This window comes from Blennius ocellaris (genome assembly GCF_963422515.1).
Source record: "Blennius ocellaris genome assembly, chromosome: 19".
In the NCBI taxonomy this organism is placed as follows: Eukaryota; Metazoa; Chordata; class Actinopteri; order Blenniiformes; family Blenniidae; genus Blennius; species Blennius ocellaris.
In genome coordinates this window covers 2669474-2685002 of record NC_137668.1, presented here as the reverse complement: position 1 = coordinate 2685002, position 15529 = coordinate 2669474, and the positions used below count along the sequence as shown (strand labels likewise).

At 52.2% G+C, this 15529-nt stretch overlaps 2 protein-coding genes across 2 annotated transcripts; one reads left to right on the top strand and one right to left on the bottom strand.

The window, feature by feature from the left end:
• Positions 1 to 1208: 1208 nt before the first annotated feature.
• mos (v-mos Moloney murine sarcoma viral oncogene homolog) lies at positions 1209 to 2270 on the top strand (the record flags this gene model as incomplete). The annotated part of the gene is made up of 1 exon (XM_080515222.1): positions 1209 to 2270. One exon carries the CDS (start codon positions 1209 to 1211, stop codon positions 2268 to 2270), a length of 1062 nt encoding a protein of 353 aa, XP_080371348.1.
• Positions 2271 to 7183: 4913 nt separating this feature from the next.
• Positions 7184 to 11601, bottom strand: steap2 (STEAP family member 2, metalloreductase; the record flags this gene model as incomplete). Its single annotated transcript, XM_080515221.1, has 5 exons — positions 7184 to 7477; positions 7887 to 8051; positions 9559 to 10086; positions 10328 to 10494; positions 11205 to 11601. The coding sequence occupies 5 exons, from the start codon at positions 11599 to 11601 to the stop codon at positions 7184 to 7186; spliced, it is 1551 nt and encodes a 516-aa protein (XP_080371347.1).
• Positions 11602 to 15529: the final 3928 nt, after the last annotated feature.

The window sequence follows — 15529 nt, the reverse complement described above, 5'->3', positions numbered from 1 at the left end:
CTGTATTTGTCTTCTCCGACAAACTGTATTCGTCTACCCTGACAAACTGTATTCGTCTTCTCCGACAAACTGTATTTGTCTTCTCCGACAAACTGTATTTGTCTTCTCTGACAAACTGTATTCGTCTACCCTGACAAACTGTATTTGTCTTCTCCGACAAACTGTATTCGTCTACCCTGACAAACTGTATTCGTCTACCCTGACCAACTGTATTTGTCTTCTCCGACAAACTGTATTCGTCTACCCTGACAAACTGTATTCGTCTTCTCCGACAAACTGTATTCGTCTACCCTGACAAACTGTATTCGTCTTCTCCGACAAACTGTATTTGTCTTCTCCGACTGCTGCGTGAAAAGAATGCAGTGTCATAAAGTGTTCCACTGACTCAAACACTAAACTGATCCAGGGACAATTTGGAATTTTGGAGATATTCCACGTTGAAATTAAGTGAAGAGGTGCCATAATCCAATATTCAAAGTTGTTTTATTTTGAAGTGACACAATAGAATTCCTTCAAACTAACTGAGTGGTATGCTGGGATGGTGTACTATAACTGTGATGTGGAATGACCCCGGGACCACTCTGAATTTTGGAGTTATGCCACCTTGAAATCAGGGCGTGTTTTGTGATATTCCGTTTTTCAAAGGTATTTTATTTTTGAAATGCAACATATTATCAAGAGATATAATAAATAATAAAAGAATATTTTATATTTCACACAAACATTAATTAAATGTACCTTTCGTCTTACACATTTTCTCATATTGTTGGGATTAATTTATTTAATTACTTCAATTTGGCTTTGCTCTGTTATGTTTATTTACTTTGTGTGCTCTTATTTAATTTTGTTGTTATTTATTTGAATAATCAAATTTGTCTGAAATAAACCTTCATTCTATACAAAAAATATCATTTCAAAACGTTTCATAAGTGGTTTTTAACGTGAATATATCATTCTTTAGAGAAATTCAATCATTCCAGGCGAAGTGATTGGAGCTTTTATTTTGACGACAGCAGTTGGCGGAAATAGTACACTGCATGGTGGAATGTGGACAAAAGCCGACGGGCGCACGGCCGCTCACTCTTCGTTATTGAAGCTGCGGGCTGGTTGGACCTGCAGAGCCAGAAGGTGGACTGACGGGACACTCTGTCCAACAGCGGACACGTTTCTGTGTCAACTAACATCACACGCACGCAGACGCGCGCACAATGCCTTCCCCGATCCCCGCCACCCGCCTGCTGCCTAAAGACCTGTTCCCGTCCGTGGAGGCGGGCAGCTGCAGCAGCCCGCTCTTACACCTCGGTCCCGGTCCCGGTCCCGGCTCGTCCCTGCAGGTCCCGGCTCAGCGGCTCCCCGGCCGCCTCTGGTCGTCGGTGATCCAGTGGAAGCAGCTGCGCGCGGTGCAGCCGGTGGGCTCCGGGGGCTTCGGCTCCGTGTACAAGGCGGAGTACCTGGGCAGCACGGTGGCCCTGAAGAACGTGAAGAAGAGCTCCAAGAACGCGCTGGCCTCGCGCCAGAGCTTCTGGGCCGAGCTGAACGCGGCGCACCTGAGCCATCACAACATCGTGCGCGTCATCGCCGCCACGACGTGCGTCCCCGCGGACTTCGGGGACGAGAGCAGCATCGGGGCCATCCTGATGGAGTTCGTGGGGAGCAGGAACCTGCAGCAGGTGATCTACGGCAGGCCGGAGGAGCCGCTGCTCGCCCCAACCTGGCTCCGCTACTCCGCGGACATCGCGCGCGGCCTGGCCTTCCTGCACGCGCACCGCGTCCTGCACCTGGACGTAAAGCCAGCCAACGTGCTGGTGTCCGCTCAGGACGTGTGTAAGGTCGTGGACTTCGGCTGCTCGGTGAAGCTGGAGCCCGGGTGCGAGGTGAGCCCCGTCAGTCCGCACCGGAGCCACGTGTGCGGCACGTACACGCACCGCGCCCCGGAGCTCCTGAGGGGGGAGGCGGTGTCCTCCCGGGCCGACGTCTTCTCCTTCGGCGTCACGCTGTGGCAGTTGGCCACCAGAGAGCCTCCGTACACCGGTGACCGGCAGCACGTGCTCTACGCGGTGGTGGCACACCACCTGCGGCCTCCGGTGCGCCACCACCCGGCCTTCCTGTCGGAGCGCGGCCGGCGCTGCGCCGCGCTGCTCGGCCGCTGCTGGAGCGCGCAGGCGAGGGACAGACCGAGCGCACCGGAGCTGCTGGAGCAGCTGGAGCGGCTGGAGCTGGTGGAGAAGACGGGTGAAGGACAGACGATGGATTCATCTTCAACGCTGTAGAGTTAAAACTGCTGGAGTTTCTCCACAAGAGTTTTATTCTGCTCAAGCAGCCGAAAACAAACCGACTTTGTTTTAACGTGTTTCTTAACCTGTACAATGTTTTGTCAAGTTTTATTTGCTGCATCAGTGTTGTAACGTAACGTGACAGGTTTTCATTAAAAATATTTTTATACTACAGTGTTTGGGGCTTATCGTAATAGACATCATTTTATTTTAAGAACACAAACTGGATTTGTTTGATTAAAGTCCCTTTCGTGCCAAGTTTACCGAAAAACCATGTCCGTTTCCACGGAAAAGGCAGAAACACCAAGGATGTAGAGCAGGGGTACTCAAATACAAATCTTCAAGGGCCACAAAGATATTTTTCAGTGACTCAAAGGTCCATTTATTGAGGTCGGTACTGTACTGAAATATTCAAAAGATGTCCTTTTTATTCAAAACAATAACAACTGCAGTTAAATAAAATATAATTTCCATTTTGACTAAATTAAAATAAATATTTGAATAAAACAAGAAATGACACCTGTTCATGGGACCAAAAAAAAGGAGTCAAAGTGTAACGAAAAACTATTTTACATCCTTCCTGTCAGTATGAAACACTGCTTAATGGGAGAAATGGCATCTTGTGTCTTTTGCCAGTTTTTGGAACTTTGGCTCAAATGGTGTGATGGCCAGGTTCATTGGTAAGTGCACTGCGGTACTGGTTCTTCACCACATTCATTGTTGAGAACGCACATTCGCAGCAGTAGGTTGATGCGAACATCGTCAGAATGTGAAGTGCCATCTTCTGCAGCAGAGGGAAACTAGCTGCAGTTACCATCTTCGTCCAGAAGGTGATAACGTCACACTGAGTCTCTTTCAGTGCAATGTTTTCCTGCAGGTCAATTAGCTCACTTTGCAGTGAAGCAGCTGTGGCCCATGGAAAGATTTGTTGTGCTTCTGAAGTGAACTCTCTCAGATTTCTGACCAAAAATGGATTGTCAATGCAAAGGACTTGTTTTCCCAATATGAAGTCATCAAAGCGTGTCTTGAAGTTTTCAATCAGCTTCTCCACAAATTGAACATGTTGCTGATGAGCGGCTTTGTCTTTGGTCTGTTCCAACAGTTTGGGGAAATGAAGCAATTCCTCCTATAGGTAAAAATGAAAAAGGTACAATCAATTAAAAAAAGGGCATGAAGTTTAAAAAAAAGAAAAGAAGTAAAACCCAGATAATGTGTGTGGTAGAAAATGTTAAACAGCCTACCTGTAGGTCACTCTTGAAGACTTCCAGTTTCCTTTGGAAAGCCCGCACTGCTGAGATCAGGTCACACACTGTGTTGTTCTTCCCTTGGAGCTTCAGATTTAGGTTCTTCAGGTGAGATGTTATGTCAGTCAAAAATGCCACAGCTTCCATCTTTTCTGGATTTTGCAGGAAGTCTGTGAACAGTTTTGCTTTAGCACTCTTTTGCTCTGCCATAAACACTTGTAGTTCATTCCTGATGGCCCCAAAACGCTCCAGGACCTTGCCTTTGCTCAGCCGTCTGACGTTGTTGTGCAGGAGCAAATCATCAAAGGCAGCATTGACCTCTGTCAGGAACGAGCGCAGCAAACGATGCTGCAGTGCAGATGATGCTCTCAAGAAGTTTATGAGTTTCATCATTGTCACCATGATTTCAGAGTAGATTTCCCCAAGACTTGCACAAAGGACGGACTGGTGAATTATGCAGTGAGAAGATATCAGGTGAACCAGTCCTTTCTCTCTGCCCATCATAGATGGAGCTCCATCAGTAGCAACTGACACAACTTTCTTCACATCAATTTCGTTTTCATTCAGCATTTGCAGTATTGCCTTGTAAATGTCTTCACCTCTTGTCTGTCCACAGAGGTTTACCATGCCCAACACATCTTCAACAAACTCCCTTCTTGACTCATCATAATATCTTACGAAGACCATCAACTGTGCATTATCAGTGGTATCAGTGGATTCATCCACAGCTAGGGAAATGCACTCTGCATTTTTTATTCCATCACACAGCTGCTTAACTAGATCACCTGCCAGTACTTCAGTACGTCTGCTTGCTGTGGAATCTGAGAGGGGGACTTGCTTAGTTTTAGCTTTAATTTCTTCTTTTTGTTTGCCTTCAAACATTGTGTCCATCACTTCAGTCATGTATTCTCTTAATATTTCTGCATCTGAGAATGGCTTCTTGTGTTTGCCCAAAATCCAAGCCACTCTAAGTGAGGCTTCTGTTGCTTTTTGTTGTTGTGTCATAGATGTGACAAGAATCCTGCTTGCAGCTTGATATGGTGATTTTAGCGCATTTATTTTTGTTGCTCTTACCTCTGAATTTTGAGGATTTGTTTCTTCAAAATTTGTGTGCTTTGCCTCATAATGCCGTTTCAAATTGGAAATCTTCATCACAGTGATAGTCTCCTGGCATATTAAGCACATGGGTCTTGTGCTGGTTGGAGGGAGAATGAATGCAAATTTTTCAGTCCATTCTTCTTTGAATTGGCGATTTTCACTGTCCACCTTTCTTTTGGCAGAGAACTTGGAACACGCCATTTTCATGCAATCTTTTTTTTGTTTTTTCCTCTGTGCGCAATCTAGGCTCCTTCTCTGGCAAAGTGGCAATATGAGGACGCCTTCAAAAACGAAAGTGAAACTTAAAAATGCGCTCGCAGCGCCACCCAGTAGAAGGCTGTGTATGTATCGTTGGCATGGAGACAAGTCCCGATATACACGTGTTGACCCAACCACAACACGTACTGAAGGAATAACAGTTCGGGGGCCACAAATAGGTGGCCGGCGGGCCGGATGCGGCCCGGAGGCCGCCTATTGAGTACCGCTGATGTAGAGTGTTAAACCAGGTTCACTGACGTCACTCGGGTTACTGCTTTAATAATCATTTAATCATCCAACTTTGTAAATTTATTTTGACAGTCACCATAACAATCCTACTTAGTTTTATTTTGATAGTCACAATAATAATCCAACTTTGTAGTTTTATTTTGACAGTCACCATAAAAACAATCCAACTTGATGGAATATCCATGTTCTCCTGTTAATGTTTAGAGCTCACTGTTTTCTCTATGTATTTTCAGCCGAGTCACTAGAGGGGCTGTAGTACGGTGGCCCAGAAGGGCCAACAACACAACACACCAGCAAAAGTCACAACACAACACCAACCAAAGCCACAATGTAAGGGCGCAGCAGTCGGAGAGCATCCGCGGACCATGTTTTCTGACGGACTTGGGACCGGAGGGGACAACAGTTTGACATTAAGGAGAGTTTGAGACAAGTAAAGTACTGTTGCATGATTGTCGTTGTGTTTTCAGATATCAGCAATGTTGATCACTGTTGAAATGGTCATATACTGTGTGTGTGTGTGTGTGTGTGTGTGTGTGTGTGCTCTTTCATCCATCGTTTGGTTCTGCTTTGTTTCCGTCAGAAAATATGGTCCCGTGGAAACAAAGCCTGTCATTGGGAGAATTTAATGAAGCGTAAGTAAATTGATTTGAATTGAAATAGTTTGTCACTTTTAGAAAAACAGTCCATAGTAAAAGTCTTTGATTCCTACATAATGATTTAAATAATTATTCAGGAGCAATGCTCTCTCACTTTACATTATAACCAAATAATTCAACTATATTACTTTCACTGACCATAAAGTATGGATGGCAGAACAAATATATAACAATATCAACACAGTGATCAACATTGCTGATATCTGAAAGCACATAACGACATTAATCATGCAACAGTACTAGTACTTTATGGGCAATGAAAGTAATGTGGTTGAATTATTTGGTTAGAATGTAAAGTGAGAGAACATTGCTCCTGAATAATTATTTAAATCATTATGTTGGAATCAAAGACTTAATATGGACTGTCTTTCTAACAGTGACAAATAAAATACTTTAATTCAAATCAATTTACTTACACTTCATTAAATTCTCCCAATTCTCCGTCCGGAAGAACAGGCTTTATTTCCAGAGGACCATATTTTCTGGCGGAACCAAACGATGGATGAAACAGCACACACACACGTCATGACAATTTCAACACAGTGATCAACATTGCTGATACCTGAAAACACATAGACATTAATCATGCAACAGTACTTTACTTACGTCTCACTAAACTCTCCTTAATGTCAGAAACTGTTGTCCCCTCCGGTCCCAAGTCCGTCAGAAAATATGGTCCCCCGGAAACAGCGACTGTTCTCGATCGCTGCACCCTTACATTGTGGTTTTTGTTGTGTTGTGCTGTGGCTTTTGTTGGTGTGTTGTGTTGTTGGCCCTTCTGGGCCACCGTACTGTAGAGTCACTAGAGGAGCTGTAGAGTCACTGGTGAGGCTGTAGAGTCACTGATGGGGCTGTAGAGTTACTAGAGGAGCTGTAGAGCCACTCGAGGAGCTGTAGAGTCATTTGGGGGGCTGTACAGTAATTTGAGGGGCTGTAGAGTCACTAGAGGAGCTGTAGAGTCACTGGTGGGGCTGTAGAGTTACTAGAGGAGCTGTAGAGTCATTTGGGGGGCTGTACAGTAATTTGAGGGGCTGTAGAGTCACTAGAGGAGCTGTAGAGTCACTGGTGGGGCTGTAGAGTTACTAGAGGAGCTGTAGAGTCATTTGGGGGGCTGTACAGTAATTTGAGGGGCTGTAGAGTCATTTGAGGGGCTGTACAGTAATTTGAGGGGCTGTAGAGTTACTAGAGGAGCTGTAGAGCCACTGGTGAGGCTGTAGAGTCACTGGTGAGGCTGTAGAGTCACTCGAGGAGCTGCAGAGTCACTTGAGGGGCTGTACAGTAATTTGAGGGGCTGTAGAGTCATTTAAGGGGCTGTAGAGTCACTGGAGGGGCTGTAGAGTCACAGCCGGCTGCACCGCTGCAGGTTGCAGACTCCTGATGCAGACACAAGGTCACATGATGAAGGTCACATGATGGTGACTCTCTCTGGAGAGAAGTGAGCAGTGGAGCCCACCAGCTCCAGACGGCGACACCTGGACTCCCTGCTGTCCACACCTCTTCTGATGCGGTGCAGCTTCCGGGCCACACAGGGAAGCAGAACCAGCCCCTTCCCGAGTATGACGCACACGGGCAGAGCCAGGGCCACCACGAAGCTGGGGGGCAGGTAGAAACGGTAGGCCTCCTCTTCAAAGGCTCGCTTCCAGCCGAAGAGGAGACCGTGCAGTGTGGCGATCAGCAGGGCGATGTAGCCCAGCGTGGACTGAAGGAAACACCAGTGCAAACAGGCTCACACATGATCAATATGGTCAACATGATCAATATGGTCAACATGATCAACAATCAATATGATCAATATGGTCAACATGATCAATATGGTCAACATGATCAACAATCAATATGATTAATATGGTCAACATTGTCTAATGATCAATATGCTCAATATGATCCATGTGATCAATCTCATCAACCAATCGATTATTCAATATGATTAACTGACCATTTATCCAACCAGTTAACAAAGGAAGCAATTAACCAACTCATCAATCAACTAACAAATCAACCAACCAGCCACACTCCCACCCTGCTGTAATTGTGAGTGTAGTTGAGTGTTGGAGGGGAAGATGTTAAGAGCAGTGGTCAGTGTGTCCAGGTGGTGGTACAGGTTATACCTGTATGAAGCTGAACTCCCTCCAGGTGAGGGAGCGGTGGACGGAGGGGATGGAGGTGATGGCCAGCAGGGAGAGCAGCCCCAGACTCATCACCCCGAAGGACAAGTACATCTCCACCCTCCACACCTCCTCCTCGTTCCACGACTTCTCCACGTTGGCCTGGACCTGCCAGCAGGGAGGAGCCACACCTCCGTCAGGTGATGGTGTTCAGGTGATGGTGATCAGGTACTGATCTGCTGCCAGGCAGTGGTACTGACCTGCTGGTAGGCGGTGGGACTGAGGTGCTGCCAGGCGGTGGGACTGACCTGCTGGTAGGCGGTGGGACTGAGGTGCCGCCAGGCGGTGGTACTGACCTGCTGGTAGGTGGTGGGACTGAGGTGCCGCCAGGCGGTGGTAGTGACCTGCTGGTAGGTGGTGGTACTGAGGTGCCGCCAGGCGGTGGTAGTGACCTGCTGGTAGGCGGGGAGACTGACCTGCTGGTAGGTGGTGGGACTGAGGTGCTGCCAGGCGGTGGGACTGACCTGCTGGTAGGTGGTGGGACTGAGGTGCCGCCAGGCGGTGGTAGTGACCTGCTGGTAGGCGGGGAGACTGACCTGCTGGTAGGTGGTGGGACTGAGGTGCTGCCAGGCGGTGGTAGTGACCTGCTAGTAGGTGGTGGGACTGAGGTGCTGCCAGGCGGTGGTAGTGACCTGCTAGTAGGTGGTGGGACTGAGGTGCCGCCAGGCGGTGGTAGTGACCTGCTGGTAGGCGGGGAGACTGACCTGCTGGTAGGCGGTGGGACTGAGGTGCTGCCAGGCGGTGGTAGTGACCTGCTGGTAGGCGGGGAGACTGACCTGCTGGTAGGTGGTGGGACTGAGGTGCTGCCAGGCGGTGGTAGTGACCTGCTGGTAGGTGGTGGTACTGAGGTGCTGGTAGGCGGTGGGCACTGAGGTGCCGCCAGGCGGTGGTACTAACCTGCTGGTAGGTGGTGGTACTGAGGTGCTGCCAGGCAGTGGTAGTGACCTGCTGGTAGGTGGTGGTACTGAGGGGCCGCCAGGTGGTGGTAGTGACCTGCTGGTAGGTGGTGGGACTGACCTGCTGGTAGGCAGTGGTAGTGACCTGCTGGTAGGCGGTGGGACTGAGGTGCTGCCAGGCGGTGGTACTGAAGTGCTGGTAGGTGGTGGGACTGACCTGCTGGTAGGCGGTGGGACTGAGGAGCTGCCAGGCGGTGGTACTGACCGGCTGGTAGGCGGTGGTACTGAGGGGCCGCCAGGTGGTGGTAGTGCTGCCAGGTGGTGGTACTGACCGACTGGTTGGTGGTGGTAGTGCTGCCAGACGGTGGTACTGACCTACTGGTAGGTGATGGTGTTGCTGCAAGGCGGTGGTACTGACCTACTGGTAGGTGATGGTGTTGCTGCAAGGCGGTGGTACTGACCTACTGGTAGGTGATGGTGTTGCTGCAAGGCGGTGGTACTGACCTGCTGGTAGGTGATGGTGTTGCTGCAAGGCGGTGGTACTGACCTACTGGTAGGTGATGGTGTTGCTGCAAGGCGGTGGTACTGACCTGCTGGTAGGTGATGGTGTTGCTGCAAGGCGGTGGTACTGACCTGCTGGTAGGTGATGGTGTTGCTGCAAGGCGGTGGTACTGACCTACTGGTAGGTGATGGTGTTGCTGCAAGGCGGTGGTACTGACCTGCTGGTAGGCGCTGTTGAGCAGCAGGAAGCGCTCGGCCCTCCGCAGAGGGAAGCTCAGGCTGTAGACGACGTGCACAGCGGCCAGGAAGAAGCTGAGCAGGCCCAGCTGCTTGCGGCTCTGCAGCCAGCCGTCCAGCCAGGGGGGGAAGTGCCGGTACTTGGTCCTGTAGTACAGCTGGTGGACAGTGGCCAGCTGCCCCCCCAGGTACACCAGCGCCAGCAGGGTGACGGCCACTGGGGGCAGCGTGCGGTTCACCAGCTCCATGGGGATCTTGTAGAAGTCGCTCTGCCTGAACTTCACGTAAGGGTGGAGCACGTCCCGTACGAAGGAGTAGGCGAAGAAGAAGATGGATAGGGCTACCGCCGCAAGAACCGGGCCCCTCCAGCCCGGGAACAGCTGGACCGCCCGTCTCTCCAGGTCCCTGGACCACGACAGACCACCAACGTCCACCGGACTGAAGTCCAGCTGGCGAGCCAACTCCATGACCTGCTGGCGAGCCTCCAGGGAGTCACTGCAGATAAACACCTGGGGGGGGCGGCGGCGGGGGGGGGGGGGGGGGGGTGGTCAGGGACAAGGGTCAGGATCAGGGACCAGGGTCAGGGTCTGAGAAAAGGCTCAGGGTCTGGTTCAAGGTCAGGCTTAAGTCAGGGTCAAGGACAAGGGTCAGGGTCTGAGAAATGGGTCAGGGTCTGGGTCAAGGTCAGGCTTAAGTCAGGGTTAAGGTCAGGATCTGGGACATGGGTCAGGGTCAGGGTCAGACCGGTACCTGGGTGCTGGCATCTTGGGGCCAGGTCTGCTGGAGGGTCCAGGCTGAGACCAGGTTGAAGCCTTTGACCACCAGGGAGTCCGGCAGCAGGGAGGCTAGGAACTCAGCGTTGGACTCTGGGTACTGGTCCAGCCTGCGGTTGTTACTGACGTCTACCAGGACCTTTCCTGAAGAGACAGAGACCAGAGATCGACTGGTCAGACTGATCCTCCAGTGTCTGCCAGGGTCTACCGGGGTCCACCAATGTCTCCCAGGGTCTAGCAGGACGAGTTCATACGTTCCCCACCACCTGTTACTGTGACGGCCGCTGTCACAGTAAAAGGGTCAAGAGGAGAGAATAGAGTCAAGAGGAGGAGAGAACAGGGTCAGGAGTACGAGGGAACAGGGTCAGGAGGAGAGACCAGGGTCAAGAAAAGGAGGGAACAGGGTCAGGAGGAGAAGGGAACAGGATCAGGAGGAGGAGGGAACAGGGTCAGGAGGAGGAGGGAACAGGGTCAGGAGGAGAGGCCAGGATCAGGAGGAGAGAACAGGGTCAGCTGTATCCTGCTCCAGGACCTGCTGCTCAAGGACCTGCGGTACTAGGACTTATTGCTCAAGGACCTGCGGTACCAAGACCTGCTGCACCAGGACCTGCGGTACCAGAACCTTCAGCTCCAGGACCTGCTCCACCAGGACCTGCGGTACTAGGACTTATTGCTCAAAGACCTGCGGTACCAAGACCTGCTGCACCAGGACCTGCAGTATTAGGACCTGCTGCTCCAGGACCTGCTCCACCAGGACTTGCGGTACTAGGACCTGTTGCTCCAGGACCTGCAGTACCAGGACCACTGCTCCAGGACCTGCGGTATTAGGACCTGCTGCTCCAGGAACCACGTACCTTCCAGCAGGTGTTTGAGGTCCCACAAGAAGGAGTAGTGCTCGCGGCGGATGGCGAGGAACACGATGTGAGCTTTGCTCACAGCGTCCTCGTGGTGTGTCACGTCCACCACGTGAGGGAAGGCATGGGCGGCCATCTTGGGCTGGCGGCTGCCCACCACCACATGGAAGCCGCAGCGCAGCAGGCGCACTGTCAGGCACTTGGAGAAGTCGCCCGAGCCCAGGATGGCCACAGTGTGCCGGGTCAGCGGGCAGGACGGCCCCATTTCCGCCCCCGGGGCGCCATTCTTCAAGCCGTTCGGCAACAGACAGGATGGAGCAGGGTGGAGGTGGTGGGCGGAGGCGGAAGAGAGGTACAGGTGGCTCCTGCTGCTGCCCATGAGAGAGAACGAGTCCATCCTTCTTCTGATCCGGGTTCAGGGCCTGTGAGAACCAAGGCACAACCAAACCATGAAGAAACAACCTCCATACCAACCTGGACAGCACACCTTCATCCTCCAACCACTCACACGCTTCAGCTCCAGCCACTGAACCTTCATCCTCCAACCAGTCACACGCTTCAGCTCCAGCCACTGAACCTTCATCCTCCAACCAGTCACACGCTTCAGCTCCAGCCACTGAACCTTCATCCTCCAACCAGTCACACGCTTCAGCTCCAGCCACTGAACCTTCATCCTCCAACCAGTCACACGCTTCAGCTCCAGCCACTGAACCTTCATCCTCCAACCAGTCACACGCTTCAGCTCCAGCCACTGAACCTTCATCCTCCAACCAGTCACACGCTTCAGCTCCAGCCACTGAACCTTCATCCTCCAACCAGTCACACGCTTCAGCTCCAGCCACTGAACCTTCATCCTCCAACCAGTCACACGCTTCAGCTCCAGCCACTGAACCTTCATCCTCCAACCAGTCACACGCTTCAGCTCCAGCCACTGAACCTTCATCCTCCAACCAGTCACACGCTTCACCCGCCACTGAACCTTCATCCTCCAACCAGTCACACGCTTCAGCTCCAGCCACTGAACCTTCATTCTCCAACCAGTCACACGCTTCAGCTCCAGCCACTGAACCTTCATCCTCCAACCAGTCACACGCTTCAGCTCCAGCCACTGAACCTTCATCCTCCAACCAGTCACACGCTTCAGCTCCCGCCACTGAACCTTCATCCTCCAACCAGTCACACGCTTCAGCTCCAGCCACTGAACCTTCATCCTCCAACCAGTCACACGCTTCAGCTCCAGCCACTGAACCTTCATCCTCCAACCAGTCACACGCTTCAGCTCCAGCCACTGAACCTTCATCCTCCAACCAGTCACACGCTTCAGCTCCCAGCCACTGAACCTTCATCCTCCAACCAGTCACACGCTTCAGCTCCAGCCACTGAACCTTCATCCTCCAACCAGTCACACGCTTCAGCTCCAGCCACTGAACCTTCATCCTCCAACCAGTCACACGCTTCAGCTCCCGCCACTGAACCTTCATCCTCCAACCAGTCACACGCTTCAGCTCAGCCACTGAACCTTCATTCTCCAACCAGTCACCACGCTTCAGCTCCAGCCACTGAACCTTCATCCTCCAACCAGTCACACGCTTCAGCTCCCGCCACTGAACCTTCATCCTCCAACCAGTCACACGCTTCAGCTCCAGCCACTGAACCTTCATTCTCCAACCAGTCCACACGCTTCAGCTCCAGCCACTGAACCTTCATCCTCCAACCAGTCACACGCTTCAGCTCCAGCCACTGAACCTTCATCCTCCAACCAGTCACACGCTTCAGCTCCAGCCACTGAACCTTCATCCTCCAACCAGTCACACGCTTCAGCTCCAGCCACTGAACCTTCATCCTCCAACCAGTCACACGCTTCAGCTCCAGCCACTGAACCTTCATCCTCCAACCAGTCACACGCTTCAGCTCCAGCCACTGAACCTTCATCCTCCAACCAGTCACACGCTTCAGCTCCAGCCACTGAACCTTCATCCTCCAACCAGTCACACGCTTCAGCTCCAGCCACTGAACCTTCATCCTCCAACCAGTCACACGCTTCAGCTCCCAGCCACTGAACCTTCATCCTCCAACCAGTCACACGCTTCAGCTCCAGCCACTGAACCTTCATCCTCCAACCAGTCACACGCTTCAGCTCCAGCCACTGAACCTTCATCCTCCAACCAGTCACACGCTTCAGCTCCCGCCACTGAACCTTCATCCTCCAACCAGTCACACGCTTCAGCTCCCGCCACTGAACCTTCATCCTCCAACCAGTCACACGCTTCAGCTCCAGCCACTGAACCTTCATCCTCCAACCAGTCACACGCTTCAGCTCCAGCCACTGAACCTTCATCCTCCAACCAGTCACACGCTTCAGCTCCAGCCACTGAACCTTCATCCTCCAACCAGTCACACGCTTCAGCTCCAGCCACTGAACTGAGACAAAACTGATCAGCAGGACTCCAGAACCACATATTGGCTCCCAGGCAGCAGGACCTCCAGGGCCTGGAGGAGCCTATTGTTTTTGTAATGTTTATTGTTTTTTTCTTCTCCTGATGAGGCGTTGGGCCCTAATCTGACCCCCAAAACTCCCTCAAATGCACCAAATTTGGCATGCTCATCGAGACTGGTGGGAAATCTAGGGAGATGTACAAATGAAACCCCAGTGTTCCAAAGTGTGTTCTTCCACAGCACCTAAAAACACTCAAACGGCGACGACGGTCTGTAGGAATGTCGTACAGAGATGAAACCAAAGCTGAATTGTTCGTCTCATCAAGGCCTAAAAATCACACTCCGATACCCCGGCCCTAAAACCCATAGGCACCACCGGCAATTTGCCTTTCAAAATAAGATTTGGAGGACACTATCCTCTGAGGCAAAGGTCAAATCAGCTTCAAAACACTACTAAATGACAGAGGAGACTCTCCTACTCAATGATTCTGTTCACTCTTGACGAGTCAAGTGGTTTTTTGTTTTTATTAGCCGTCAAAGTTCTGATGCCGCCTCCCTCCTCCTCCTCCTCCCTCCTCCTCCTCCCTCCTCCTCCTCCTCCTCCTCCTCCTCCTCCTCCTCTCCTCCTCCTCCTCCTCCTTCCTCCTCCTCCTCCTCCTCCTCTTCCTCCTCCTCCCTCCTTCCTCCTCCTCCTCCTCCTCCTCCTCGTCCTTGCTCCCGCCTCCTCCTCCTCCTCCTCTTCCTCCTCCTCGTCCTTGCTCCCGCCTCCCTCCTCCTCCTCCTCCTCTTCCTCCTCCTCCTCGTCCTTGCTCCCGCCTCCCTCCTCCTCCTCCTCCTCTTCCTCCTCGTCCTCCTCCTCCCTCCTTCCTCCTCCCTCCTCCTCCTCGTCCTTGCTCCCGCCTCCTCCTCCTCCTCCTCTTCCTCCTCTTCCTCCTCCTCGTCCTCCTCCTCCCTCCTTCCTCCTCTCCTCCTCCTTGTCCTTGCTCCCGCCTCCCCTCCTCCTCCTCTTCCTCCTCTCCTCCCTCCTCCTCCCTCCTTCCTCCTCCTCCTCCTCCCTCCTCCTCCCTCCCTCCTCCTCCTCCTCCTTCTCTTCCTCCTCCTCCTCCCTCCTCCTCTTCCTCCTCCTCTTCCTCTTCCTCCTCCCTCCCCTTCCTCCTCCTCCTCGTCCTTACTCCGCCTCCCTCCTCCTCCTCGTCCTCCTCCTCCCTCCTCCCTCCCTCCTCCTCCTCCTTCTCTTCCTCCTCCTCTTCCTCCTCCTCCTCTTCCTCCTCCTCCTCGTCCTCCTCCTCCCTCCTTCCTCCTCCTCCTCCTCCTCCTCCTCGTCCTTGCTCCCGCCTCCTCCCTCCCTCCTCCTCCCTCTTCCTCCTCGTCCTCCTCGTCCTTACTCCCGCCTCCCTCCTCCTCCCTCCTCCTCCTCCTCCTCCCTCCTCCTCCTCCTCCTCCCTCTTCCTCCTCGTCCTCCTCGTCCTTACTCCCGCCTCCCTCCTCCTCCCTCCTCCTCCTCCTCCTCCCTCCCTCCTCCTCCTCCTCCTCTTCCTCCTCCCTCCCCCTTCCTCCTCCTCCTCGTCCTTACTCCCGCCACCCTCCTCCTCCTCGTCCTCCTCCTCCTCCTCCTCCCTCTCATTCAAATACGTGTGAAAACCAACATGTCTCCTGAAAAACCGCGTGACCGAACGCCTCAAACAAGTGACAACTGTGGCTAAACCGTGACTCTGAGCCACAAAACAAGCAGATGGGAAATGTGACAAGAATGGAACCGAACAAGACGATGTCACACATGTGGGGAAAACTCCAGAACACATGACCTTTTCGACGAGAGAGATCGATGCTGTCATTTGTTTTCACCTGCGATTTCAAGCAACATTTATCATCGAGTCAAATGGAGCAAA